The 26,876-nt window shown below is 38.4% G+C and overlaps 1 protein-coding gene across 1 annotated transcript in view; it reads right to left on the bottom strand.

The window, feature by feature from the left end:
- LOC116045936 (macrophage mannose receptor 1-like) overlaps positions 1-26,876 on the bottom strand; it is a 36,420-nt gene that overhangs the window by 7,188 nt on the left and 2,356 nt on the right. The window contains exons 3-31 of the mRNA XM_031293967.2: positions 26,549-26,710; positions 25,360-25,515; positions 25,057-25,167; positions 21,504-21,641; positions 21,213-21,392; positions 20,470-20,624; positions 20,059-20,172; positions 19,264-19,379; positions 18,930-19,078; positions 18,190-18,389; positions 17,295-17,416; positions 13,897-13,969; positions 13,637-13,790; positions 13,391-13,429; positions 13,140-13,303; positions 12,312-12,373; positions 10,220-10,320; positions 9,932-10,074; positions 9,656-9,761; positions 7,679-7,806; positions 7,511-7,552; positions 7,348-7,386; positions 7,068-7,106; positions 6,788-6,826; positions 4,786-4,888; positions 2,364-2,596; positions 869-1,031; positions 448-618; positions 211-327 (exon numbers count right to left, since the gene is read on the bottom strand). Of these exons, the coding sequence (XP_031149827.2) occupies positions 211-327; positions 448-618; positions 869-1,031; positions 2,364-2,596; positions 4,786-4,888; positions 6,788-6,826; positions 7,068-7,106; positions 7,348-7,386; positions 7,511-7,552; positions 7,679-7,806; positions 9,656-9,761; positions 9,932-10,074; positions 10,220-10,320; positions 12,312-12,373; positions 13,140-13,303; positions 13,391-13,429; positions 13,637-13,790; positions 13,897-13,969; positions 17,295-17,416; positions 18,190-18,389; positions 18,930-19,078; positions 19,264-19,379; positions 20,059-20,172; positions 20,470-20,624; positions 21,213-21,392; positions 21,504-21,641; positions 25,057-25,167; positions 25,360-25,515; positions 26,549-26,710 (3,519 nt within the window). The remainder of the gene's footprint in view (positions 1-210; positions 328-447; positions 619-868; positions 1,032-2,363; positions 2,597-4,785; positions 4,889-6,787; positions 6,827-7,067; positions 7,107-7,347; positions 7,387-7,510; positions 7,553-7,678; positions 7,807-9,655; positions 9,762-9,931; positions 10,075-10,219; positions 10,321-12,311; positions 12,374-13,139; positions 13,304-13,390; positions 13,430-13,636; positions 13,791-13,896; positions 13,970-17,294; positions 17,417-18,189; positions 18,390-18,929; positions 19,079-19,263; positions 19,380-20,058; positions 20,173-20,469; positions 20,625-21,212; positions 21,393-21,503; positions 21,642-25,056; positions 25,168-25,359; positions 25,516-26,548; positions 26,711-26,876) is intronic.

Genomic DNA, 26,876 nt, shown 5'->3' with positions numbered 1-26,876 from the left:
TATATATATATATATATATTTGTTCTCCATTTGTTGTTGACCAAACATAGTTTCTATGCCTTTTATTATTGCAGGAATAAATAATAAAGATACAGTAATTTTGTAACCGCTTTGTGTCAGATCTTCTGTTGTACAAGGATAATTTCCTTTTTTATGTTCAAGTGTAGCTTAATGTTTCTTTTCATGAAAGAGCAGACAATGTTACTGTACCTGTGTGAGTTTTATACAAGCCGATCCAGAATGAGGATAGGCCGTCTTGATATATTTGAATATTGCTCTGAATGAATTCTTGCTCAGAAGGATCTTCAATGCTGGCGAGATTTCCACCTTTACAAACAAACAAACAAACAAATGAAAAAAAACAAAAAAACAGTAGGTATTTAGTTAAAGCTAAACACAGCTCAGTGATTAAGAATATGTATTAGACCATCCAAAGGAAATCCTTACCATGTCTTACACAGTTAGCAGATGCATCTGGCCACTTAGTCCTATCTTGGATAATAAGGTAACAATAATGCCTAAATGGTAGCCAGCTGTTCATCTGTATTGAGTGTCTAGGTGGTTCTGGGTCATCAGGGCAATATCCTGGGAAATCGCTTGACTCTGTTGGTGCCACATCTTTGAATGAGAGAGACATTGATGACACTGGGATTAACTACTTACTGTATAGTACATGATTTCAAATCCAGTGCACTGAAAAAAGCACCTACTGTATGTGTCAATATTATAGAGTGAAAGAACTATGTCACATCTACGTCGCAGTTGTAATAATGTTCCAAACAAGTAAACACAGGATGTATGTGGAAATTAACAGTAACATTTAGGAATGAGTCACACATGAATTTATTAACATTTACATGAGCCTTACCTGTAGACTTCATGCAAATGCTGGCCATTTTCTGTTTGCAGTCAGAAGTCTTCCATTTTCCGTTCACATTTACAAACACACAAGGTTGATACATTGGTTCCCGGCTATCCCAATTGGTTAAGGTGAGACGCCGGCCGTCAATATATCGGAAATATCCACCAGTCTGAAAGCAAAGATTGATCAAACTGCATTCAGCATCATTAATTCAAAATATAGTCAAGTTATTTTCTTTAAGGAAATATTTATATAGTTAAGTATTTACTGTCACCTTCTTCTTACAATTAGCTAGTCTCCAACATTGATGAAAAGTCAGTTAAGAAAAGGGGACTGTGCTTTTGCTGTGGCAGCTCCTAAACTGGAATGATCTGCCTCTGCCCATTAGACAGGCATCTTAACAGTCTGTTTTTCAAACTCTTCACCTTGGCATTTGACACCTGACATTGACATTTTGTTTTTATTTATTTTTATTTTTATTGTATGGCTGTTATTTTTTCTTATGTTTTATGTATTGTTTGTATTTTAGTAGCATTGTGTGAGTTATGTATTGTATGTCTTTTATTGATTCCTCTGTACAGAACTTTGGTCAACATTGGTTGTTGTAAAGTCTTGAGTTAAGTCTCATTCTCACGTTAAACGCAACACACAGTTAGTAGTTTAACCTTAAGCAGCTGTGTTTTGTTGTTTTAACGAGCCCAGGTTAACTTTAGTGTTTGTAACACTATATACAGCCATATAGTCTAGCCTGTCTAACAGCTTGAACCCAGGTATGTGCAGAATAGGTATTAAGGAAAAGTCAGGGAAAGAGGGAAACATAGCAATAACAATGATGAGTAATTTACATTTTCACAGTGCCCAATGGTGTCCGCTCTGGCTGTTCTAGTATTAAGGAGAATGAAACCACATGACTTATTCTACATTTTTATTAACAGTATAGGCTACATTTGTATACCCTTATAGGCTATATATCATGATTTATTGTGAGAAACCCAAGCCATTCTATTTAAATTTAGACATTCAGCACCCATCATATAGCCCAAATGGAATGATCTTTTTTTTTCGTGCGTGCATGTGTGTAATGGGAGGGGTTAGGGGGTTAGGACTTGATTGTACAGCTTTGTTCCTATCAAATGTTATTACAGTAAATTCATACTTTTACATACTTGTGAAGGAGTGGGTGGACTGGTTTTAGGATGTGGAAATGACTGAGCCCCTGATAATGTTATTGCTGCAACTTTGCACGTATTTGGTGTGAATGTGTTTGTAAAATTGTATATTCTGACGTTTTGTATTCCACTTGCATTGAATATTTATTGCTCTACCCACCTGCCCAGGGACTACGGGTGGAAAATAGCAATTGGGCTACATCCTGGTGGATGCATTTCTCCTTGTTTTATACTATGATAATGTTTAATTATGCACTGTCCCTGTTTAAATAAAATTACATTACAATGTCTAAGGTAAGCATCTTCAGTTTAAGAGGCTTTCTGCCCTGTACCTCCATTTTGTTCAGTCCAATCCACAGAGGAGCGTTGAGTTTCAAAACCAGCAGCTCAACATAGGCCTGTGACCACTCGTTTCGCAGGCTAGCCAGTTTGGCACCATCACCTTCGCAGTGCTTTTTGGCTTCATCCCAGTCCATTTGTTGAGTAACAACCTTGATAGAGTCATTAAGTATTTTGACATAGTCGGTAGAAGTTGTTGGTTCAGGGGAGTCTGGGAGGGATGGGTCTGTTTAGGGTGAGAAATTAGATACATTTAGTTTTTCTATCCTTGTTAAGTTCAAGAGCTCTGTTGTATAGATTCTTAAGTAGGGCTGTGACGACAACCACAATACTGCGGTGATGTAAAGCTCCCGCGGAGCGTTTCTTTTTTGGGATTAAACTCTTTTCGCTGGTCAAAGTAACAGGAGTGCATATGTCGTGTGATATGAAATATAATAACACAATAATCATTGTTTCGTTATCATCATTGACTGTCTTCTATCCTATGTATAAGGGATTCTGGATTTAAAAAAAGTAACTTGTTTGTCACTTTGGCTTTGCACAAAGAGGATGGACCGTCCATTAAACATATCGGGGGATTTCTTTTGTGTGTCCGATTATTATGAATTATTTCTAGGCTTTAGTACTTCCGTTCCTGGCTGAGATTTACGGCATAGCGCTTCAGTGTTTTGCCATTGTACTTTACACTGCATAAATTAGATTAAATCGGCTAGCTGAGTTTTCCTCTGTTTATAGTCTGCTTGCTCTTTTTTTTTTAACATAACATTTTAACATTGTTAAAACAGAGCAGCTTATATTGGTAGAGAGAGCAACAAGTTAGCTGACTGCAGAGTCACCCTCTCTCTCTGCTCAGCTGCTAGTCTGCTGTGCTGCAGAGAGCCTCTGCTCCTGTAGTGTGTAAGCCCTGCCTTCTGTTATACTAAAAATCTTTATTGACAATAGAGCTTTCTAAACTGTCTGTGAAATACATCAACGGAGAGGAGAAAAAGTAGAAGAGACATTGATTTAAGGTGTTTATTATATTCCTATGGTTAAGACTCCCTTCCTTAAACCTGCAATAACTAAAATTTTTTGGCAATTTAGGGCCAGTGAAAATAAGAGTTAATAAGAACATAGTCCCTACATGAAACTGCTCACAACGTTTGTGGATTAGCTTGAGTAACCGGATCATGATTTTCGGAAAGAGACACTGCTGTTGAGTTTTTCAATTATTTGTTCTAAAACACACCAACAGTCTATTATACCTCTTTCACACCCAGGGCTCAACCAGGGTTGAACCAAGATCGATTGTGTGTTTAAATGGGTTATTACTAGTCGATCGACTCGGCTTCGTGACCCACGTAGCGAGGTGGGTTGGATCAAGGTCAGGCAAGGGACGATTTCAATATGAATTGCACACGGCCTGGGTCGCTAACAGCCGGGGTGGGACAAATGATGTGATTGGTTGGAAATGAGATTGGGGCAGTCGTCACAGGTCACCGCACACTTTAAAAAAACAACAACAACAACATAGATTTTGTCTGCTTTACGCTGGATTTTCACAGGCAGTTTTAACAACAGCAGAGCGGAGCAGTTCAATTAATTTCCTATCAGTACAGTCTGCTGACAGTGTGCCCAGATGTCTGCCCATCTCCTATGTTGACTCCATGAGTTAAACTTTTGCAGAGCGGTAGCGGAGTTTTTACAGGCAAATCTGCCTGTAAGAACTTAGTGTAAATAAGCTTAGTTTAAGTTTCTCAGCACAGCTGCTCTCACTCCCGTCTTTCGCACGAGACAGGTCTCCAGCCTGCTATTTCTCACTCTCTCTCTTCTGTACAATGACAAATTCAAATACCTACAAAACATTGTGGTATACAGCTGGTCTGGAGTATTTGACAAGTTAGTTGTTCACTGAATGTGACGTGTAAAGCCCTGCCGGTTTCACTTAAGGTAATTGTTATGCATTGCTCCCTGGTTGTGACCCAGGTCGTACCTAAATTGTCATGACCAGGAATATACCCATGTTGACTCACTTGGTTTGAATTTCCAAATGAAGAGTTGAACACAGGTCAGATAATCAGGGCCCAACCCATGTAATTTGTGTGAAAGAAGTATTAGTCATGAACACACCATCTACCATGTGCCTGCTGTTATAGTGCATGTGCCCACAACTATGGTGAACCCTGTTTAAGCATGTGATAGGTGAGGCGTAGCTGATGGTATTATGTTTTGTCTGAAATACAGAATATCTGGTGAATGTAAAAGTTTAAATAATAATATCGAAAAATTGGAATATAGACACATCAGGGTAATCAATGTACCATGGCAATCTCTATATGTAACAAATACAAATGGACAATATTGTGCCAGCCATTGTGGATTTAAAACATTCTACTCCATATGAAATTCAAGAGAAAGGGCAGAGAATAGGCTTACCAACATTTTGAAGACAGACATATCCATTGGTGTCATTGCAGGAGCTTTTTTTCCATTTCCCTATACCAGTGTTGGGATTGGTAGTCATCGCAACACATGCTTTCTAGTGAAACACAGCAATGGTAAGTTAAAGAGAAAACTATGGTAAAATCCAGGTGACTGACAGCATCTTTGCCATAAAAAAAATTACTATTTGGCAAAATATTATCATTAGTTGACCAAGACATCAACTATCTCTACTGACTAAGAGGAGGCAGCTCTAATGTCACTGCCTGCACATTTAAATCACCAACATGAACAAACCAATTAAAATAGCAGGGCACCCAATCATTTATATACAGTATACTGTACTTTTAAAAGGGTTCATTGTAAATTCTTGATTTATTTTTATTTATTTAGACATATTATTATAAATATCTTTACAAAATAGCAAATAATCCAAGTCAAGACAAATTAAGTTGTATTGCACATTGCAGTGTGTCAAAGTATTTACTCATAAATCATTGGCCAATTATATAGTTCAATATCCATTATCTTAAATGAAAAATCAGGATGTCAGAAATTTGTATACATATAAACGGAAAATATATTAGAAACAATACAGATGCATATTATTAATCAAAAATAACCCCAACTTGTCAAAGTGTATTTTGGCTCCAAGTCTAAGCAAATGAAGTGGTATTACATAGGCATGGGCCAGTTACCGGTTTTAAGGTATACCACGTTATGAAACGGTATCAACCTAATTCAAGGTAATGTAACGCTGTCTTTGAATGAACGTTTGCAATCAGCTTTGAGATTTAACGTAGCATGTCTGATAGTGAAACAATTACTTCATGCTGCTACCGAGGCAGATAACATGGCTAATGTCAGCTATTTTCCTTCCTAACGTAACTGTACTAAGCAGAAAAGTACACATTTTCTGCAAAGTTAGTACTTTTGCTGTGGTGTTAAAATAAATTCAGCTGGTGTCACATCTGTTGTTTAAGTCTTTCACCATTGTGTACATCTGGTTTTGCGACTATCTGTGTTGTACAGAGAGAGCACATGTATGTGTGTGCACAAAGTAAAATGTACTTTTTACATAAAAACAATTAGATCCAGTGTTTCCTCTATGTAGATTTGGAAGTGGCGGCCCGCCACTGCAAAATTTCTGCCGCCACGGTATCAGTAATAGGGCAGACGCAGAATGTAGTCGCGGTTGCCTTTTAAATTATCCTGCCTGTTGGAAAGCCTGTCCACGCCCCCCGCAGGTGGACGGCGATACTGCAGTATGATGTAGGTTGAGTAAGAGGCACTGCGCTTTGATGTCTGTTTAGAGAGGTGTGACGGATCAGCACGAAACCTGGTAGGTAGCATCTCCAGATGGACGTGACCAAAAGTTACCCAAGGAATTTTGCTATATTTACCGACATTTGCCTCCCCGCCGCCCGTCTTCAGGTTGCACTTTCGCGCGCTCCCCGGGATGTCGGGGATATATATCTATATCTATCTCTTTTTAGTTGGATATTGGATGTGAAAAGAAGGAAATGGTTCTTCCATAACATTGCACTTAGATGTGTGTGAATTTCCCACACCAGGAGTAATTTATATAGTTCTATTTTATAGCGATCGATTATCTATTCAAAATTTTTTCTATGTTCTATGCAAAATGTAAAATGTTCTATTAAAGAAAAGTTAGAAAATAAATATTTGTGTGTGCTGTAAAGTGGTTAGAAAATATGAAATCGGAATTGGCTAAAATCGGTATCGGCAGTTCAAACTCAATGAAAAATCGGAAATCGGAATCGGCCTAGAATATTGTAATCGGTGCATCTCTAAGTGTGTTCAATGGAGGAAAAGAAGATGTTTTTTACACAGACATTTCAAAATAATACGTTTTAGAGCTGTAATTGCAATACCGTGAAACTGTGGTATTTTTGCTGAAGGTTATCATACAGTCAGAATATCATACCAGCCCATGCCTAGTATTGCACATTACAAATTGTCAAGAAGGTTTTACCTCCAATTTGTGTAGTCTATAGTCGTGAAAATGTATCCCCTGCAATGGAAAATAAGGATGTCAGAAATATTTATTATACCAAAAAAAATTATTATAAACATTATAGAAGTTGACACAGTTGTGCAATGCCTCTTGCACACATTTCAAAATAATATGTTTTAGAGCTGTAATTGCAATACCATGAAACTGTGGTATTTTTGCTTAAGGTTATCATACAGTCAGAATATCATACCAGCCCATGCCTAGTATTGCACATTACAAATTGTCAAAAAGGTTTTACCTCAAAATCGTGTAGTCTATAGTCGTGAAAATGTCGCCTCTGCAATGGAAAATAAGGATGTCAGAAATATTTATTATACCAAAAAAAATTATTATAAACATTATAGAAGTTGACACAGTTGTGCAATGCCTCTTGCACACATTTCAAAATAATATGTTTTAGAGCTGTAATTGCAATACCATGAAACTGTGGTATTTTTGCTTAAGGTTATCATACAGTCAGAATATCATACCAGCCCATGCCTAGTATTGCACATTACAAATTGTCAAAAAGGTTTTACCTCAAAATCGTGTAGTCTATAGTCATGAAAATGTCGCCTCTGCAATGGAAAATAAGGATGTCAGAAATATTTATTATACCAAAAAAATTTATTATAAACATTACAGAAGTTGACACAGTTGTGCAATGCCTCTTGCACAGTAAAGTTTAAACATGTTAACTACTCCAAAACGGTCCTCAATCATTGTAAATGAAGGATATTGGTGCTGCAACAAAGGAGAAACACTCACATTTTCATTAAAAAGGGTAAAGGGTTAGTTATTTAGTGTAGCACATACTTCTTGTACTTTACAACTTCACGTTATAATAACAAAGTTACAGTGTCCACTTACTTCATTCCCCCAGTTGGTGTATCGCATTGGTCGCCCATCAGTCCAGAGAAATGGATTGCCACGTGCATTAGACAAACCAATCCACAAATCTGTGGTTGGTGCCTCAGCCATTTTAGCAGTCAAAAACACTGAAAATGTAACACACATTGATCATTTGAAGTTGTCAACAGTAATGTTACCTAAGTGAATACAGCGTGTAGTTCCTTTTCAGCAACAGTTTGCTTTATTTGCACATATGTCTTACAATTACATTCTAGGATAAAGTATTATTTCTCTCACAGAAAGAGTCTTTGGATCAAAATAAAGTCCATTCAGCTTTACGGATATCACACATAACGTTAGCTAATGAACATCTCGGATCACATTTTCACTTATTATTACCACTACTACTGTCATTACTAAACGTGCCAAAATATAAACCTACCGTTGCAGTCAGTAGGCTTATTTGCTAGCTAACCACCGCTAGGGACAAATCCAGCACATAGATGGTGCCTTAGGATATGTTAATTAGGGCGTTTTCACACATGAAAGTACGAACTAAGGTCCGGACCAAGGTTCATGTTTTTGTTACATTGTATACATTTGATTCGGTAAGTTTTGGTTTCACACTGCAGTTATGCAAACACACTAAAGATCTATACGTGACAAAACTACGTCCTGCCGTCATCATATACGTGAACTGCGTCTCCAGATACTTATAATTGATTGGTTTGTAGACGGGCTTCCCCGTCCTCTCGTAGCCTCTCTCTGTGTCGGAGTTTTTTCAGCTGACTGCTGCTCTCCCCTACTGCCGCGGCTCTTTTTGTTTTGTTGCGATGCTGAGAAGCAAGACACGGGAACTTTCTTTCTGGAGAATTTATTCAGAGACAAATGGAAACCTACACTGTAGATTTACTACCACTTAACAAATAAACTGCTGATGTATTCTCAGCTCTGATAGCCGACAGCTGTCTGCTCTGAGCGCATTCACCGTCACTCTCTCATGTAGCTTACACACTAAGCACCGAGCTATTCCTTAAAGGAGTTTCCCCGGTCTCGTAACACAAGGAGAGCCTGCCAGAGCTTCTTGTATTTGGTCCGAAAGTCCGAACCATCCAAAAAAATCCCTAAATGTCACCGCACATTTTACATAGTTTAGCAACAAAACAAAATGCTGAGGGAACATTACTACGTTTTTTCATGCTGGTTTTGAGCGGTATGCATCCCCACTAACCTGGAAAACGTTTTAAACAGCAAGTGAATACAGCGTATCAGAGGAATACAATGTTAGCTTTTTGTCTCACCTGTGGTCTGGTAAACCGTAACTTCATCAAATTCAGTGCGTACCGTATCAATGTATATAGCAGAAACACTGACCCAGCCACAATGTTTTTCAATGCAAACAACTTAAAATGTGTATAACGGTTCAATAACGAAGCCCATTGTCTCTGCCTGACTCTATTTGGACACCCAGCAGACATTTACATTTTTATAAAATATGCATTTATGGCGTCAGGTTTATGTGCTGCTTTGTTTTATCCACACAGGTGCCATTATTTTCCTCTCCCTATGTTTTGTTTCACGCTCACAGCTGCCTGTACATTTTTCGATTTTTTTAAAATTAGCGCAAAGAGTAATATCTGCGCGTGTGAAACAATATAATTTGCTCGTGAGCATGTTTTATCACGCTCACAAGATATGACATAAACCTGATGACATCTGCCTTCTGACAGGAAGTTAACATTACTGTAACTTCAGTCTTGCTTTTAAATGTGTTTTTGGGAAGAAAAAACTTCACACTGTAACAAAACTACTAAATAAGCATCAAACCATTAATTCAAACTGTTCACTTTTTTGCCAGTGTGGATGTGAAATAAGTCTTAAATTGCATTCATTATGGTCTTAAAAGTCTTAAATTTTACTTGTAGAAACCTGCAGACACCCTGAAAAACAATAGTTTTCTGGAAAAAACATACTGTAATAGCGGAATAAACACACCTTGCACTTGTCTTGAGAGAATTGAGGCCAGATTTCCTCCCATTGTTTTGCATAGTGTCCTCGCTCCAACCCACGTCTCCTTCTGGCTATTAATGATGCTGTAACACTATAGGTGAAAAATCAACATCTTAGTGTTATATCTCAAAAGAGCAGTAGCTTATTTTTTTTAATCCACAAATAGATAAATGCCTTTTAAGATTGAAGGCCCATTTCATGCAACATCAGTTGTATTCCCATCTTACCAAACAACTATAAAAATCTAAAGTGACTTCTGACCTTCGAGGCAAGTTTTTCCCAGTTCTGTGGACAGCCACCTTTTGGAGAAACTGTTGGTGCTACAGTGGCGTTGGCAGGTGGTGAGCCACTGCGTTTACAAATTGACTTATGCTCATACCCACAGTTATAATCATGCCAGAACCCTGTAAGTCAATCAAAAAATATTAAATAAATAGTTCAGCAGAAACAATGAGCATTACATTTAAAACCTAATCTCAGATCAATTCTTTATTATATTCATTATATGAAAGTATGCCAGTGCAGGTTAATCAAATTTAAGTTACTCACCCATGGATGTAGTCATGACAGCACAATTCTCATCATTGCGTAGGAAAACAGGTTGATTTTCATCCCACCGTGTAAACACCACTGGGGAACCATCCATCCACCTTTTGGAACACAATAAATTCAGTTGAAAATTTAAAAGACATCATGGCACGCTCTTACTTTCATTTCCATCTTGTTTTTTTTTATAATAAGTAGTAATACATTGTTATACAACGCAACATAGTTTAAAAAATAAGCTCTGCTCTTGAATGAAATCCAGACAGATTCAATTCATTGTTCATATTTAAAGCTGCACTAATTAAAACTTAGGGCTGTGCAATTAATAAAATTTTGATCATGATTTTGATTTTGACTTCTAACGATCACAAAAATCACATCACAGTGGTAACGAAACGATTATTATGCACATTACGTTTTGGAAGTAAGCTATTTCGTCTTGTGTTCTGAATGAAAAAAACAACTTAAAATGTGAAAGGTATTAAGGAAAATTTCACAGTTCAAGGTGTTTTCACTGTTGATTTGTTCAAAAGTCAATAAGTAATCATGTTAAATAATCATGACAACAAATAATTGTTATTATGATTTTTTTTCCATTATCAAGCAGCCCTATCAATACTTTACTCTCTCTAATACTCTAATATTAACAAGTCTTATAAATGAGTTTGTGTAGTGTGAATGAGGTTGCTTGAAACCACAGAACTACAACCCAACTCTGCAGTCCCCCTCAGCTCTCAAGAGCCCTTTAGTCCAGGGGTCTTCAACATTTTTTTAAGCCAAGGACCCCTTACCTGAGAGAGACCCCCTACTACACATATTGTATAAAATGAAGTTGCATATTAAAGCAACACTAGAGAACCTTTCCCGCTTCGGTCCCCCTACAGGTTGGAAGCAGAATTGTCCCATTATGTCTCATTCGAACTACAGATCCGCTTCCCGATCTGGCAAACTTGCATAGTGCGGTCATAGCCTTTAAAGGGTCACAAAGCGAATGCAGAAGTGCCGTTCACCCTGTTACGAGTTGATGAACCACTGACTAGCGATTTTGGAAACATTATTTTAAGTTACACAAAGTTCTCTAGTGTTGCTTTAAACTGGGCCTAAAATAATGTGTGGGTGGCCTAAAGCCTTCTTACATACCTTTTTAGTACATAGAATACTAAGCTAATAAAATAATAATTGTTGGCATGATTTTATAAATCATGTTTTAATGTTAAGCATACATGTGGCAGAGTGATAGCCTTAGGATTAACTGTATCTGTGGATAGCTACCTTAGAGACTACCTTACCTGTAGGCCAGTAAGCCTATCATCAATGTGTGTTTTTTTCCCACAACTAAGCCGCTTTATATTTGCAAATATGTTGGATTCATGTTAAGACATTTAAATGTTTGACAAAACATTATACAAATTATTATACATTGTACCATAATTTGGCGGCCCCCCTGCAGTAACTCTGAGTTCCCTCTAGGGGTCCCGGACCCCCTGTTGAAGATATCTGCTTTAGTCTATTTTTACTCATTGTTTTGGTTTTCTGGCCTGCAAACTCAGCTCTCATCAGCTTCCTTACCAGCCACGGCAGGCATCTGTTATAAAAGTTATGATAAACCAATTGTATACTACCTGCCCGGCGCTAAACAGAAGATACTTAACTAGCTATTGAAAAAAAGTGACGCATCTACTTTGTAGTAAGCTAAAGAGGAGTTGGTAAAGACACTAAGAAAATTAGATTGAATATTTGGCTTACTTATTTGGGTGGCCATAAATGTGTGATGGCCATGACTAATGATACTGATAATGATTAATTTGACATGAAAACATAAAGACAAATTGGCATTGTTTCGATGCACCTGAAGCTAGAGCAACCAAATTAATAATGTTTACAATAGACACAAAAATCTGTGGTCAGCAGTCAGCATGACTGGTGTCAGGCCAACCTTGCAACAGCAACTATTTAAAAATGTTCCACTGATATTACATAGCCTACAGCACAATACATTATTCAACTGGTCACACCATCTACACATCACATAGCTTTGATCCTTTTTTAAAACTTATTTTCCCATTTTTATTTAATCCATTTAATACATACTCACCCATATGTTCTATCAAGATCTACGTTCAGGCCTATCCAGTAGGACCCATGAATTCTGGACACCTACACACAAACCGAGGCACACAGTAATACCAGCAGTATTTAAATTGCAGTTTGTTTTGAGCTTAAATGCCATGGCTAATAATAGGGCTGAACGATTTTTGAAAATAATCTAATTGCGATTTTTTCCCCCAAATATTGCGATTGCGATTCGATATTTGATTATTTTTTTAAGCTCTTTGTCTTCTGTATTATTCAACAAAGAATAATAATATAATAATGTATAGTATGAACACACAATTACACACTAGACAGTTAAATAAGTAAAAATATAGTATATAGTATATATCCATATACACACACACACACACACACACACACACACACACACACACACACACACACACAACAGTGTATTTTTTTACAGTGCACAGAGAGGAGCTGCCTCCAGCCCCTCCCCCTAATCAGAGCTAATCGTTGCCAACCGAGCCTTGAGTTCTGTGTGCCTGTATCCATTAACTGCATGTATGGACTCAAGCCCGAATGAAACCCTTAATTTTATTAAAATGGCTGTAAAAGTTTTAAACTACAACTCAGAGTTGTTTGAATGACAGAAATCAGCTCAAGGTACGGCGTAGCGTTAGCGTGCTAGTTGATGCTTTCTCTGCGGAGTGCAGACTGATTTGCTCTCACGAGTCATGTGACCAAATCGCAGCCTTTGCGATTATGAAATCGTGTTTTAACATATTGCGATATTATCGCAAATGCATTTAATCGTTCAGCCCTAACTAATAAGTTATGTCAGTAATGTAGAATAAATGTCACTCACCTGTTTCCATAAAAAGACACTTTCAGCTTCACTGTTGATAGTTACCAAGTCACTATGCCTCTGTTGGCAGAAGCGACGAGCTTCTTCCATGGCCATCGGCATCTTGTTAATATAATACTGAGTCCCATTCCATTCTAGCCACCCATCTGACGTCTTATTGTAGTCTGAAAACATGTCAGAAATATGTAATGTATTACAGTACATTTGTGATTTTTTTAATATGTAGTTGCATAGAAAAAATGCCCACTTACCAGGAGTTTCAGGGTCTGGAGGTGGTTTTGGAGTCACTCCTGTTAGAACATATAGTAGATAGAAGAACATTATACTCAGAACACTAAATAGTGAGTGCACGGGAGTGATAGTAGGCAGCGCTGAGTTGCGAATATGTTCACCTTAAATTTGAGGAACACAGAGCTTACAAAAGAGTGACATGCTCTTCTTTGAAACCTTGGTAACCAAACAATAGAGATAAAAATGGTTTTAGTCTCTCATTTTACCTATACGGATTTGGCACAGCCATCCACGGTACGTCTCACAGTGCAAATCGTTCCAAGACCCACTGCTATGCCCCGAATTCATTCCAGATTCAACGCAAGATTCCACATTGTTTTTATTGTTTGGCTCTCCATCCGACCAGTGTTGGAACTGCAGCTGTAAACAAAAGCAAACAAAACACACTGTGGTTTATAATTTTGTCTTTGAGTGTCCTAAACTAAAAATGATTGACTCAACTATTAGTAAAATACTGTTAACTTACTGGGGATCCATCGCTCCATACATAACCGGTGTCTGGGTCAGGAGCACTAAGTCCTATCCAGAATGATCCATAGCTATAATGGACAATATATGATTATTGTTAGGGGTGTCACGATTCTCCAAATCCTCGATTCAATTACATTTGATTCTAAGGTCACGGTTCGATTCGATTCTCAATTTTTTCTTTTTATAGCACAGGTTGCTATGCCATTTTTAGACTAGACTTGTATGTAATATAATATCTGACCTTTGTTCGCAATGTACCACATTACATTGTCAAATTTAAAACATTTATTAACAACATAATGTAACAATAACATGTCTTCAGTCAATTGGAAACTTGACAATTTGTCAATAAAGTAAAAAGAAAAAAAAAGTTTACTGACAGACTCTTCGCAGCACACGGAGTTTGGTGTTAAAGCCCCCAACATCGTCTTCCAGGCAGCGCTGCCTGGAAGGCACTAGGATCAGGCAATGGTTATGGTTGAAGACAACGGTCGCAGCGCTGCCTTGAAGGCTCAGTTGGGGGCTTAAAACACCATCGAACCAGCAGCTGAGGAGACCGATAGCAAAGAGAGCTGATGTGTTGCTCTCTCTAATATAACCAATATAAGCTGCTCTGTTTAGGCTACAAAACGTGCATGCAGGCTGAAATTCAACCGTGTGGTTTTGTTGGGATAAAGCTATAAGCAGAAGGAATATCCACTAGCTGCTAGGCTAATGTGCAATGGTAAGGGGCCACCAGAGGAGTTTTGGGACCTTTAGGCTAAAAAGACTTGACCCTCCCCTCACCAGTAGTAATTTTTCTATGGCCCTCCAGAACGATTTGAAAAAGAGGCATGACCCTCCCCTTATGTGCTAGTGTTGCAATCAGCAGGGGAAAAAGGACCCAAACACAGAGAGAGACAGGCAGGAGCAGCGTTGAAACTCAAAGATTTATTTCCTCCAAAAAACAAAAACAAATCTATGGAGTCCTGTGAGCTGCAGGCAAAAACCAATACCGGGGAGAAAAAGGAGACACGGGAAACTGACTGCCGCGGACACACACAAACAGGGGTTAAATACATGAGGTAATGAACAAATGAGGGACAGGTGACACGAAAGGTGAAACACATCAGGGCGGGGCAGGACAATCAACAAAGGCGGGAACACAAAAAGTAAAACTAGACATGACAGGACAGAAAACAGACTATCAAAATAAAACAGGAAACAGGAACCACCGACAAAAACCTGAAATCAACTAAACACAGAAACTTGACAACACAGAACACAGAAATTAACCAAAAAATACACAATAAACCAGGAGATAACTAAACAGAAATATACAGAATATACAAACACAGAGAACATGCACAAATAAACAATAAAGAAATGAACAAACTGGTAACAGAAATATCCCTAAACCGTAACAGTTAGTTCGCACTTAGCAAAGATGTACAGATGCCATTTGATTTTTTAGAGCCATGACATACACAAGTTAACCTCTGCATTCTCATCTTACACATCACACTCCTCTGTTATGATGTGGTGGCCATTTCAGTAGATTTACTCGTAACATTGTTGTGGAAACACAATAAGCATGGAAACTAAATGCACACTTCCTGCATTACTGCATTACTTCAAATACTAAATTACTCCTCTAGTAAACTAGTATTTACATGAAATAAAACAATAAAATATTGAGACCATTCAGCAAAGGACACTGGGAAATAACACATTCAACACTGGTTGCTATGGACTTGTCACTAGGCTTCGTCATTGTATATTTTAACACATAGGTAAAGCTGCCGAAGCTGAACATTATATTCTAATGTAACGGTGAACAATCAGTGTTCGACCTTCAGTCTGTTGAGATGCCTCTCCAAACGCAGAAACGAAGCGCAGTCACACCATAATACGTTAAGACACGTTGAGAAAAAAGATCTGTATTTTGCCGTAATCCAATGACACGAAAAAAAAAGTAATCCACAGCGATCAGTAGATCCACAAACAGAGTCACGGTGTATCCGGCAAGGCCTACGCGCGTCACATTCACCAGCCAGCTCCAAACAGGTGAACGAGGCCTCTCCACTTCGCCGTTTAAACAAAGTGGAATAAACATATAAAAGTCCAAATCTACACAAAACCCGCAATCAATTAGTAAGCTGACATCACATTTATATACATGGCATTTAGGAAACCTTTATTGCAAGGTTGGCACGGCAAGATGTCCAGACTAGTGCAACAGTAATTTTTGTTTTTTGCGTCCTGCTGCTCCCATCGTCAGCCAGGTAATATTTTTTTTACTAAAGCAGTATATGAAATCTTACCACCATTTAGTTGTTTTGTGTTATTTAAGATATTTATAAAATATCTGGTCATGCCAGATGTAATTATTCCACTCATCTTTTAAACAATGCAATTACCCGTTTCAGCCACCAGGGGAGCAGTGCTCCCCAGCAAACTCATGGGTCAGACCCATCTGGTAGCGAAGGAGGGCCGAGACTATGAGCTACATGAAAAAATATGCACCAAACAAGCCACTTTGAAACGTTGCTGTTTTCATGAATACAAAAGTCTAAAAAATGTTGGATGACCCTCCCCTCAACAAAGAATAAAAAGACATGACCCTCCCCTATTTTCCTCCGGTGGTCCATTCCATAAATACCAAACGGTCCCTAAACACACAGAATATGGTACACGCACATAGCAGAGCTTACTGTGGCGTTTTTTGTCGACAACGTGAATGTTGTCAACATAACTCACTGGAAATCCAAAATACTTCCACACTTACACACACTTGAAAGAGGAGGGGGCTCAAGTTCTGTCGATGGGTTTCCAGCATCTGCAGTTGCCATGCTATCTTTTGACTCGCTTCATTTTTTTATTCGATATTCGATATAAGATTGTGACTTAATTGCGATCGATTTTGATTTAAAATCAAATCGTGACATTATTTAGTATTTTCTGTCTTATCTATAATGTTACAATTTGGATGTTTTTGATGATTAAATGTGGCCAAAGCGTCAAATAATGAGGTAAACGTATTACCTTTTCGTCCCTTTTTTGGGAGGGGGGCTACAGGGGGAGATAAGGCGCTACAACAGAGTGTCTCAGATAGATGGTGAATACAGGTGCAGCAGCCATGGGCAGTATGATTAAAAATATGAATTTAAATGAACATTAAAGGATGTAAACATTTTTAAGTTGAAACAAAATACAAGTATGAACCTTAAAACAAGTATAATGGGTCTCCCTTAAGTTCGGCAAAACTGTGTTCTTTAAACAGTTATCTGTAGAAGCACTGTCCTATTGCTCAGCTGGACTCTAGCCAGCCTTCACTTCTGCTTCCACCAGAAGCAGAAGATACAGTTAAAGATGTATTTTCTTAGTTATGTACTGTGAAAGGTCATACTGTACCGTTGTGGTAGCTTTTCTCGCTCATCAGCACTGTGGATGCTGAGCAGGTCTCCTCCGATGGCCCTGCAGTAATCTCTGGCCTCATACCAGGTCCTCTTGTTTGAAGATGACTCTGAAAACACCTTGACCAGAAGACAAAGAGGTTCAACATGGTTTGGTAGTGTGACTTCACAACAAGCAAACAGTGTTTCATTGTCTTTACACTCTTTGTATGTGTGCCTATTAGTAGTTTCAACATTTAGTTTATAGCCCAAGCGTATACACATTTCTATGTATCTTAACCATTGTGCTTGAAATGTCGCTTACACTTGAAGATATCTACATAAGAGTGACATGACACTGTCATGAACGTGTCATAAACATTATAAACAAGTCATAAACGTTTATGACATAACGCTGTATTTAGTGTCATTCAGTTTTTGTCATGACAGGTTATGGTTAGGGTTCATGTGTCATGACAGTGTGATGTGTTCATGACAGTGTCATGTCACTCTTATGTAGATACCTTCAAGTAAAGTGTTACCGAATTGTCTAACTTATATGTCATACTTACACTTTCAACTGTTGACTAGGACATCTTTTTACATTTTGGGTAGTTGCTTTTGAGTGAAGTAAAAGCATTTGATTAACTATAATGCTTTAACTCAAGTGTCCATTTTGTTGGGTGTTATGTAAACACTATTTTCATCAAGCTAACAGAGAGGAGAAATTTAATCACAGGTCAGGTCAAAAGGGTTGAAATAAAATTACTCCACCATTTTTTTTCATCCCATGTCCCAAATTTAAAAATAAGGGAGCAATTATTTCCGTGTGTATGTAGTGTATTTGAGAATTGTATTAAGACACGTAAACTACCATACTTTTATGCTTTTTAGTTTTTGTTATGTGGCTGTACCTTATAGCAATAGCGTCTTGATCCTATTCGAGTCCAGCCGTCCGCACACGTTGCAGGGGTAAAAGTGGGTGGTGCAGGGGTTAAAACTGCCCCCTCAGCCAGGTGTTTGCAGATGTATTTTTCCTTATTGGTGCAGGACAGCACATCCCAGAGGCCAGCAAAAACCCCAGTTGTCATGGCAACACAGCCCTGTCGGTGACCTTGCATTTTTTAGGTAGAAATGGTGAAATGTCAGTTGTGTGGCCACTTTCGGACAGATTTTACAGATGGAGTTTAAAGTGTATCTATACTAGAGTGCGGATCGGGCCGCATTTTTTTGTCCGAGCCCGGCCCGTGTCCGACAGAGCAGTAACCGAACCCGGCCCGAGCCCGACAGGCATTAAGATATTTATGTCCGAGTCCGACACAGTTAAAATCTCCTTTTTTTCTCATACTAATGACACATACGTTTGTTTGTGTGGAAAGCCCGTTTTTATTAAGCAACTGTAGGAAGGCATTTAGAAATGTCAACAGATGAGCGCATCAGCGCACACAGGGCAACAAGCGCACGTTAACACAGGCGCCCACCTACATAATAAGCTTTTTTAAATTTAAAATGTTCAATGCCTTATGCCTGATGTGACCGAGCCCGACCCGAACCTGAACATCGTTTCTAAATATCTGTCCGAACCCGGCCCGGCCCGTTGGGTACCGTCGGGTCCCGACGGGCTCGGTTCGGGTATCCATCCTCTAATCCATACCTGGCATTTCAGCATTCCAGTGAGTAAACCTCACTGAGTCTGTGTTGGTCCACACAAATTGATCAATGTCTTTCTGGTTTGAGAGGCCTAACCAGAAGTATTTCTCTGGTCTCATCCCGACCAAGCTGACGAGGAAGGCATTATCCACCCTGAAAATATTTACACAATTAGGAATGTCGTGAATCGTGAAATGTCTGGTGTCACTAAATGTTGTATAGCAACAAAACCTTACATGATTTTTTTCTGTTTAAATTATGTTTGCAAATCCCAATACATTACACTTATGAAATACAGTATTGCTCAGAACATTTGGAGTAAAAATAAATGTTCTTACCTATTTGAAACATCAGCTAAGTAGGAATCTGAGCTCTCGCATTCATTTTTGGCTTCATCAAAAGTTTTGGTCTCTATACCTATAAAGTAGCAGTACGAGCCGTGTCTTCTCCACCCCTGGATTGTAGGAAAACAAAAAAGTGAACCAAAAAAAAAGTGACCATTGTTTGATTATTCATAATTTTTTTAGAGGAAAAAAACAGACAGCAACACACCCCACCAACCTAATAACCTGATGCTGAAATATGCTGTAATCACTACAATCACAAATATATAAAGTTAAACGTAGCCTAAATGCAAGTGGCCTAAATTATAAAGTATTATGAAGTTAAACATCTTATTTAATAATGCATTCATGGAGTTGATATATAGTATACCATAGTAGGAGGAGTAAGGAGGGGCATTAGCATTCAGTTGAAACCACCTGTTAATGTGAGAGTAATATTTAATCACCTTTTAGCAGTTTATTTGGTCTCTATATCATATAATATCTGTCACTTAATCTGTTTGGTTCTCCACTGTGTTCACCAGCTATCTTGCCGAATTTATTTGTCTGCTTTGTCGGTGCTGGGCAGGTTGAGTATCGTGAATTTATCAGATCTTTGCTGCGCTGGAGACAACCAAAACACTGAGTAAAATAAAGGCTAAAAATCTCTGTTGAGCTTTAAGATGGTATTGAATTGGGTTAAGTGCCTTGAAGTTTTTGGACTACACCCAAGTTAAACTTCATGAACAAGCCATAAACTATTTTGAAAAAGATAAAAAAAAAAAAAAAAAAAAAGTAAACTTAACGCACAGTTTTGCAGCCTAAATCCTGCTCCACTTCATCTCCAGTGGATTTTGAGGCACTCATCTTCATACAAATGGAGCCATGTTTTTCCTCACACACACGGTCAGCCCAGTTCCCATTCTGCAACAAAATACCGTTAAATATTTATTCATGTGGAGACTGGATGTACTGGAAGGTACTACAGGCAATGCACTGGTCAATCATAGTATGAATATACTAGACAATGTATTTAATTTAACACTTGTAGAGTTAAGTAAAAGATGTGTATTTTCAAAATGAGCCATTTTTCTGCCTGATAGATCAGGTTTCAGAGCATTATTTAATGTCACTTTCTCTCATTTTTGTTTATGTGTATGTTCTGTGCATACACAGTACATAAAGGTAATATGTCCACCATATCTACATGATGCTCCTTACCTCTCCCCTGATGAGAACACAGTCCTTTATATCAGTGGAGACAGCCGGTGTCCCAAATTCCCAGCTAGTGAAACTGACAGTTGAGTGATCAATCCAGTCAAACAGCCCCTCCATCTTCTTATCATTCAGTCCAATCCAAAGCTCATCAGTGGATGCTGCAGACATGAACATAAAAAACAAGATCTTTCCAAAAACAGTTTGCCATTAACTTGATATGTTACTAGTGAATAACCGACATCTGCACATGGTATTTAGGCTATGTGTGTTTATTCATATGTCCTTCTTGACTGGTTCATTCATGCTTCCCGATCACTGACTCATTCTTCAGCAGTTTGGCTACCAGCTGGCTAGTATTGTTCAATTTTAACAACAAAGCAAAGTCTATCTAGTTTTCTGCAGCCTCGTATAGCAGAGGCAGGCCACCTTGCCTGAATTAAAGACCACCTCCACTAACATCATTGCTAAGAAATAATTCCACAAATGTAATATTGACCTTCAAAGTGTACAGTGGTGGGTGCTATATCTAGTAACTAAACTGATCATGTAAAAAGATTAATGAACAATGACAATGAATGATTGTAAATTGTACATTCCACTTGAGGTAGTTAATCAGGGCAGCACATCACAATGCCAGGAAAAAAGCTGAGAGAAAGGCCTGAGTGCTTAAAGGAGTGTTCTTTGTTGTAACTAAGGTTTTCTTACTTATAGATAAACGTGCATTTATTTTTATTGTTTTCACGTACTGTATCCAAGTTGAGAGATGACAAAGCTTTGGTCCTCCACATTGTGGATGCTGACTAGATCCCCTCCTTCATTACGACACTCTCTTTGAGCATCATCCCATGTTTTCTGAGTACGATTAAGGTGGAAGCAGTGGCCATTGTAGGGAATCCAAGGTCTTGAACAAAATGCTGTCTCAACAGCTGATCAAGAAAAGAACAGAGAAATATTATGACTGAGTGTCAGATGTACAATATAGCTATATGGTTCTGAGTGGATGTGTGGAATATACTGTAATAGATCTTTGTCTTTACCTACTGTAGGCAGTACCTCGGCCGCTTTACTGTAGCAGATGTATCCGAGTTTTTTGCTGCAAGTTGAACTTTGCCAAGAGTACTGTACAGCAGGATCAACAGTTGCACAGTTTTGTCCCGGATCAGGAAGTGGATGTCCTAAAACAAGATGATTGTTATATTTGACATGTTGGTTTTGCAAACAGCCTCATGTCAGCTCTCAGTAGTGTTGCACACACATATTCAGTTTCTGTATGTATCTAACTATAAATTGTGTCCGTGCATGCACAGTACAGCAGCAGGGGCGGGGAGTTGCTAGATCCCTACAAGGCTCATTGATTGCGGTTCACCGGCTACTGGTGTGCCAAAACCTGATCATCTGCCAAAAACTGATGCTGTCTACCCTACATGCAATTGATGAAATAGTGGGGCGCGGAATCTCTAGACGAGCTGCAGCCGAGCTGTGCTGCAACATGTGAAACAGGTTGGGGCTCGCCAGCACGTTGTTTTGTTGCCGGCTGTTGCGTACATTTCTCCTGTCATTCTGTGCGCCGCTCAGCCGGGATTGTAGCATGGGCTGTTGTGGGGCTGCAAATGTGAGGTTAAGGTATTTTTCTGTATTAACATTTGCCTGATAAACAGGAACTGGCTGTCCTGTGAGGTTTACTACATTTGGTCTTCAATGATGAAGCAGCGAATACATTTATTAATTTGTTCATCGGTAGAACGGTTTTGAATACAGTTACCAGTACAATTTTTGGCCTGTGCATGCATTTGCCAGGGTGTTAATGATCTATTCATTTCTTAGGATTGCTGATAATAGATTTGTGCTGACTCGCTCATAGGTCCCTATCTTGCACCTGGCGCAGCGCAAAGCCCGACACAAGTTTCTTTGTTAGTTTAAGACCGACGCAATTTCCCGTCCAGTGCCCACGTCTTTTAAATAGCATATATATATATATATATATATATATATATATATATATATATATATATAATATTGAAGTCGGGCTGAACGATTAATTGCATTTGCGATAATATCACGATATGTTAAAACACGATTTCCTAATCGCAAAGGCTGCGATTTGGTCACGTGACTCGCAAGAGCAAATCAGTCTGCACTCCGCAGAAAAAGCATAACTTAGCACGCTAATGCTACGCCGTACCTGGAGCTGATTTCTGTCATTCAAACAACTCTGAGTTGTAGTTTAAAACTTTTACAGCCATTTTAATAAAATGAAGGGTTTTATTCGGGCTCGAGTCCATACATGCAGTTAATGGATACAGGCACGCTGAACTGAAGGCTCGGTTGGCAACGATTAGCTCTGATTAGCGGTTAGCTCCGGTTAGCGGTTAGCTCCGTTATAAAGATATGAGTGGAGGAGCTGCCACTGAGAGGGGTAACAACCAGACTGATAAATGACGTTCGGGGAGCTTTCACAGCAGCGGAGCCGCGGTGTTTCAACAGTTTTATTACTACAGTTAACACCAGCAACATGCTAACGTAACGATAGCCTCTCTGAGCAAGTGCAACGTTCGGTGTCATGCACACGGCACGCAACTTCACGAGGGGGAGGGGCTGGAGGCAGCTCCTCTCTGTGCACTGTAAAAAAATACACTGTTGTGTGTGTGTGTGTGTGTGTGTGTGTGTGTGTGTATATGTGTGTGTGTGTGTATATATATATATATATATATATATATATATATATATATTAGGGCTGTCAAAGTAACGCGTTCATTTCGATTAATTAATCTGAGAAAAAATAACGCGTTAAAAAAAATAACGCAGATTAATCCATTCCATATTCACGTTTGACCCGGAGCCGTTCTAGGCACCATTGGACTGTAAAATGAAGGAGGGAGACGAGAATGTGCTGCCTGGATCATTAACTGGAAAATCTTCTTCCTGCCAACCCTGGCTACCGAAATCCGGTGCCACTGATATGTCTGCTCTTCTCTCTGATGCTCTGAAGACGAGGTAACACAAACACCGCTGCATGTGACGCTAGTTAACACTATACTCGACAGCAGCTAACGTTAGCCTACCGCTAGCTAGTTAACACTACACTCGACAGCAGCTAACGTTAGCCTACCGCTAGCTAGTTAACACTACACTCGACAGCAGCTAACCTTAGCCTACCGCTAGCTAGTAGCTGGATTAAACACGGTTACAATGCTGACAGCTAACGCTGAACGGTGTAAAGTTTGACTGTGTTTTACTGTAGAGGACTGTGACTCAACAGCGGGATGTAACAATCTGCAGCTGCCGAGCTCCCATCGGAAAAACAACACAGACGGTGCGTTCAATGAAACTGGTAAACTACAGCTTCGTGGTGCATTTGAAGTTATTGTAAATGTCCTTGGTGGTTGTTTTTGTCGTTCAACAGCAATTTACTAGTGAAATAAGTTATTGTTATTGTTATACATTATTATTAAATCATCAATTTTGACCATATGGCCTTAGCAATAAACAAGCCGTTCTTTAATGTCACCAACTGTTGTTTAGTACCCTTTGTTTTCTTTTCTTACTTTCTTAAAAAGTATGGGTTCAGGCACCGTTAATTATGTATGCGATTAATTTCGATTAATTAATCACAGTCTGTAATTAATTAGATTAATTTTTTTAATCGACTGACAGCCCTATATATATATATAAACTGTCTAGTGTGTAATTGTGTGTTTTTCATACTATAAAATGATTTATTGTTTGTCTTTGTTGAATAATACAGAAGACAAAGAGCTTAAAAAAATAATCGAATATCAAATCGCAATCGCAATATTTGGGGAAAAAAATCGCAATTAGATTATTTTCAAAAATCGTTCAGCCCTATTTTGAAGTGAAGGAAAAAGCTACCTGCAGGGCTCAACGCTAACTTTTTAGCTTTTGGTTGCCGAAATTGATAATACGGTTGCCATGTTTTAAACTGCCTATATTTGGAGCAATTCATTTCTAAAAAAATGAAACAATGAGATAATGGTGTGCAATATAATTTCCCATCCCTCTCAAATAGGGGTGCAACGGATCACAAAACTCACAGATCGGATCACGGTTTTGAGTCAAGGATCAGATCAATTTTCAGATCAGCACAAAAAAGGGGGGAATTTAAATGATTAAAAATGTAATAACAATAACTTAACAATAATTACTTTTTTCACCAGTAAATTGCTGTTAAAAGACAAAAACAGATGATAAAAGGGTATTTTATAATAACTTTGAATGCACTACGAGGTATACCAGATTCAAGTAAACGCTAAAAATAGCTTTAGCGGCAGACTGTTGTACGTCCCGCTGTTGGAATGTCCGCATTTCAACCGTGTTTAATCCAGTTACTACTGTAGCTAATGGTAGACTAACGTTACGTAACGTAGTGTTTAAACTTTAACCAAATAATATATTGACTTGAAATAATATTTACCAGTTTTGTAAGTTTTGATTTGTTTTTATATATTAAAAAACACAAATATTGAACAGTTGGTTGCCAAAGGGGGCAACTAGAGGCCACAAAACGGTTGCCAATTGACTTAATCTGGTTGCCAAGGGCAACCGGGCAACCGTTACTGTCGAACCCTGTACCTGAGTCCCATTTCAGATAGCGGAAAGGCCTCCCATTAGACCATTTCCAGCCATGTTCTGGATCCAGGATCAGCCCCGTCCAAAGCTTATTGCCACCTGTACCTAGTAGTGCTGTTGGGGACATGGGAAACAAAAATGACAAAATAATGAGTCTTTCCCTTCTGTCATGCATTTAAAAATGTATGAAAAATAATCTTTTTCATTCAGTACTATTATAAATCTAATCCATTAATGGAAAAACAAATAGCACATTATTGTATGTGCCCAGATGCATGTTCTTGTATAGAGTCACTGTTACCTTACCTGTGACGTAAGCCTGCTGGTGAGGATCGGTGATACTAAGCAGGGAGGACCCCTGCTGTTTACAGCTGGCTTCAGCCTGGGGCCAAGTCAGAGCTGCCTGTGTGTTGAGCTGGTAATACGCTCCTGTTGTTGGGTGTATAGTCCAGCCTTCTTTTGCTATAAATGTACAAAATATGAATAGGTTATTTTTGCTACAAAGTATAAAACTTTCTCCCTATAACTTAAAGTAGTTTTGTCTTCATTAAATGAACAGGGGTTGACTTAACTGTAAACTAGTGGTAGTAGGCCCTAAATTAAATGATGCCTGTAGGTGATGTGAAAAATAATTACACCTCCTGACAGTGTAAAAAATAGCACCTTTTCAGTGAATGTGCTCTATGGACTGACTGTTATGAATATTGGCACAGTGGTACTGTATCGATACACAGGCGCCAAGTATCAATCTATTGCACGTGAGATTAAATTTTTTGGGACTAGAATAACAAAATCAATAGTTTTTTTTAGTCCACTAGATGGTGCAGTTGAGTTTTTTGTCAAAACAGAAATGTATCTTTTTAGTTAAAACAGATGTTGACAAAGTTTTCCTTAGGGTACATCATTTAAAGTTGGAAAAAAGGTAATAAATTGCAATATATCGCAGAATATTGCAATATGTTTAAAATCACAATAATACTGTATAGTGACATAGTATCGTGATAATATCGTATCAGTGGGCCACTGATGATTCCCACCCCTAATACTTAAAGCATTGTCTACTGTCATGGCTACAACTTTATGTTCTGTCCTGTTCCTCTGGTCGTCTACCACAAGCTCATTGGTTTTGCTGAAATTGAAATTCAGGTATTTGTCGTCACCATGTGACGAAGCTCTCTATCAATCCTCTGTACTCCTCTTAAAAAATAGTCTCTAAGTGAAGACAGCATGTTTCTCACTGGAAATGATTCACTGGAATCATTCACTTACATTCTGCCAAAATAAATACACGTAATACCCTTTATTAAATTCCTTCACTACATATATTATAAATCATAATAATGGCTAATAATTATACAGTAAGGCTAGTTAGTCAGTTAAGTTTATCTTGACTTAATTTTTTTTTACTTTGATTTTTTTTAAATCTTGTATAGTTACGTTGGCAATACTGGCTCCTGAAAGATTTCATGACCGACTTTTGAGGTACAGTACTCACAAGTTACTGGGCAGTAGCCCCAGCGTTCACTTTGATATTTAGTTTCAACGGCACACCAAAGATTCTGTCCGACCGTAGTGCAGTGTGAGTACCATTTGTCTTTGTACTGGAAGGGAAACATGCACGGGAGTCCAGCAGCATTTCCACCAATGGCATAAAGTTCTAAGAGGTGATAAGAACAAAGATTAGTTCCAGATACATCTCTGGTCTGCAGTGTTGTACAACATACAACAAACAACTTCAAAACATGATGCTAAATTCTCTTTTATATGCTGAATAGAATTCTGAGTTTATGTCAGTTTTATCTCTACCACATTTTGAATGAAGT

Source organism: Sander lucioperca, chromosome 9, assembly GCF_008315115.2.
Source record: "Sander lucioperca isolate FBNREF2018 chromosome 9, SLUC_FBN_1.2, whole genome shotgun sequence".
In the NCBI taxonomy this organism is placed as follows: Eukaryota; Metazoa; Chordata; class Actinopteri; order Perciformes; family Percidae; genus Sander; species Sander lucioperca.
This window is presented reverse-complemented; position numbering and strand designations above follow the sequence as displayed.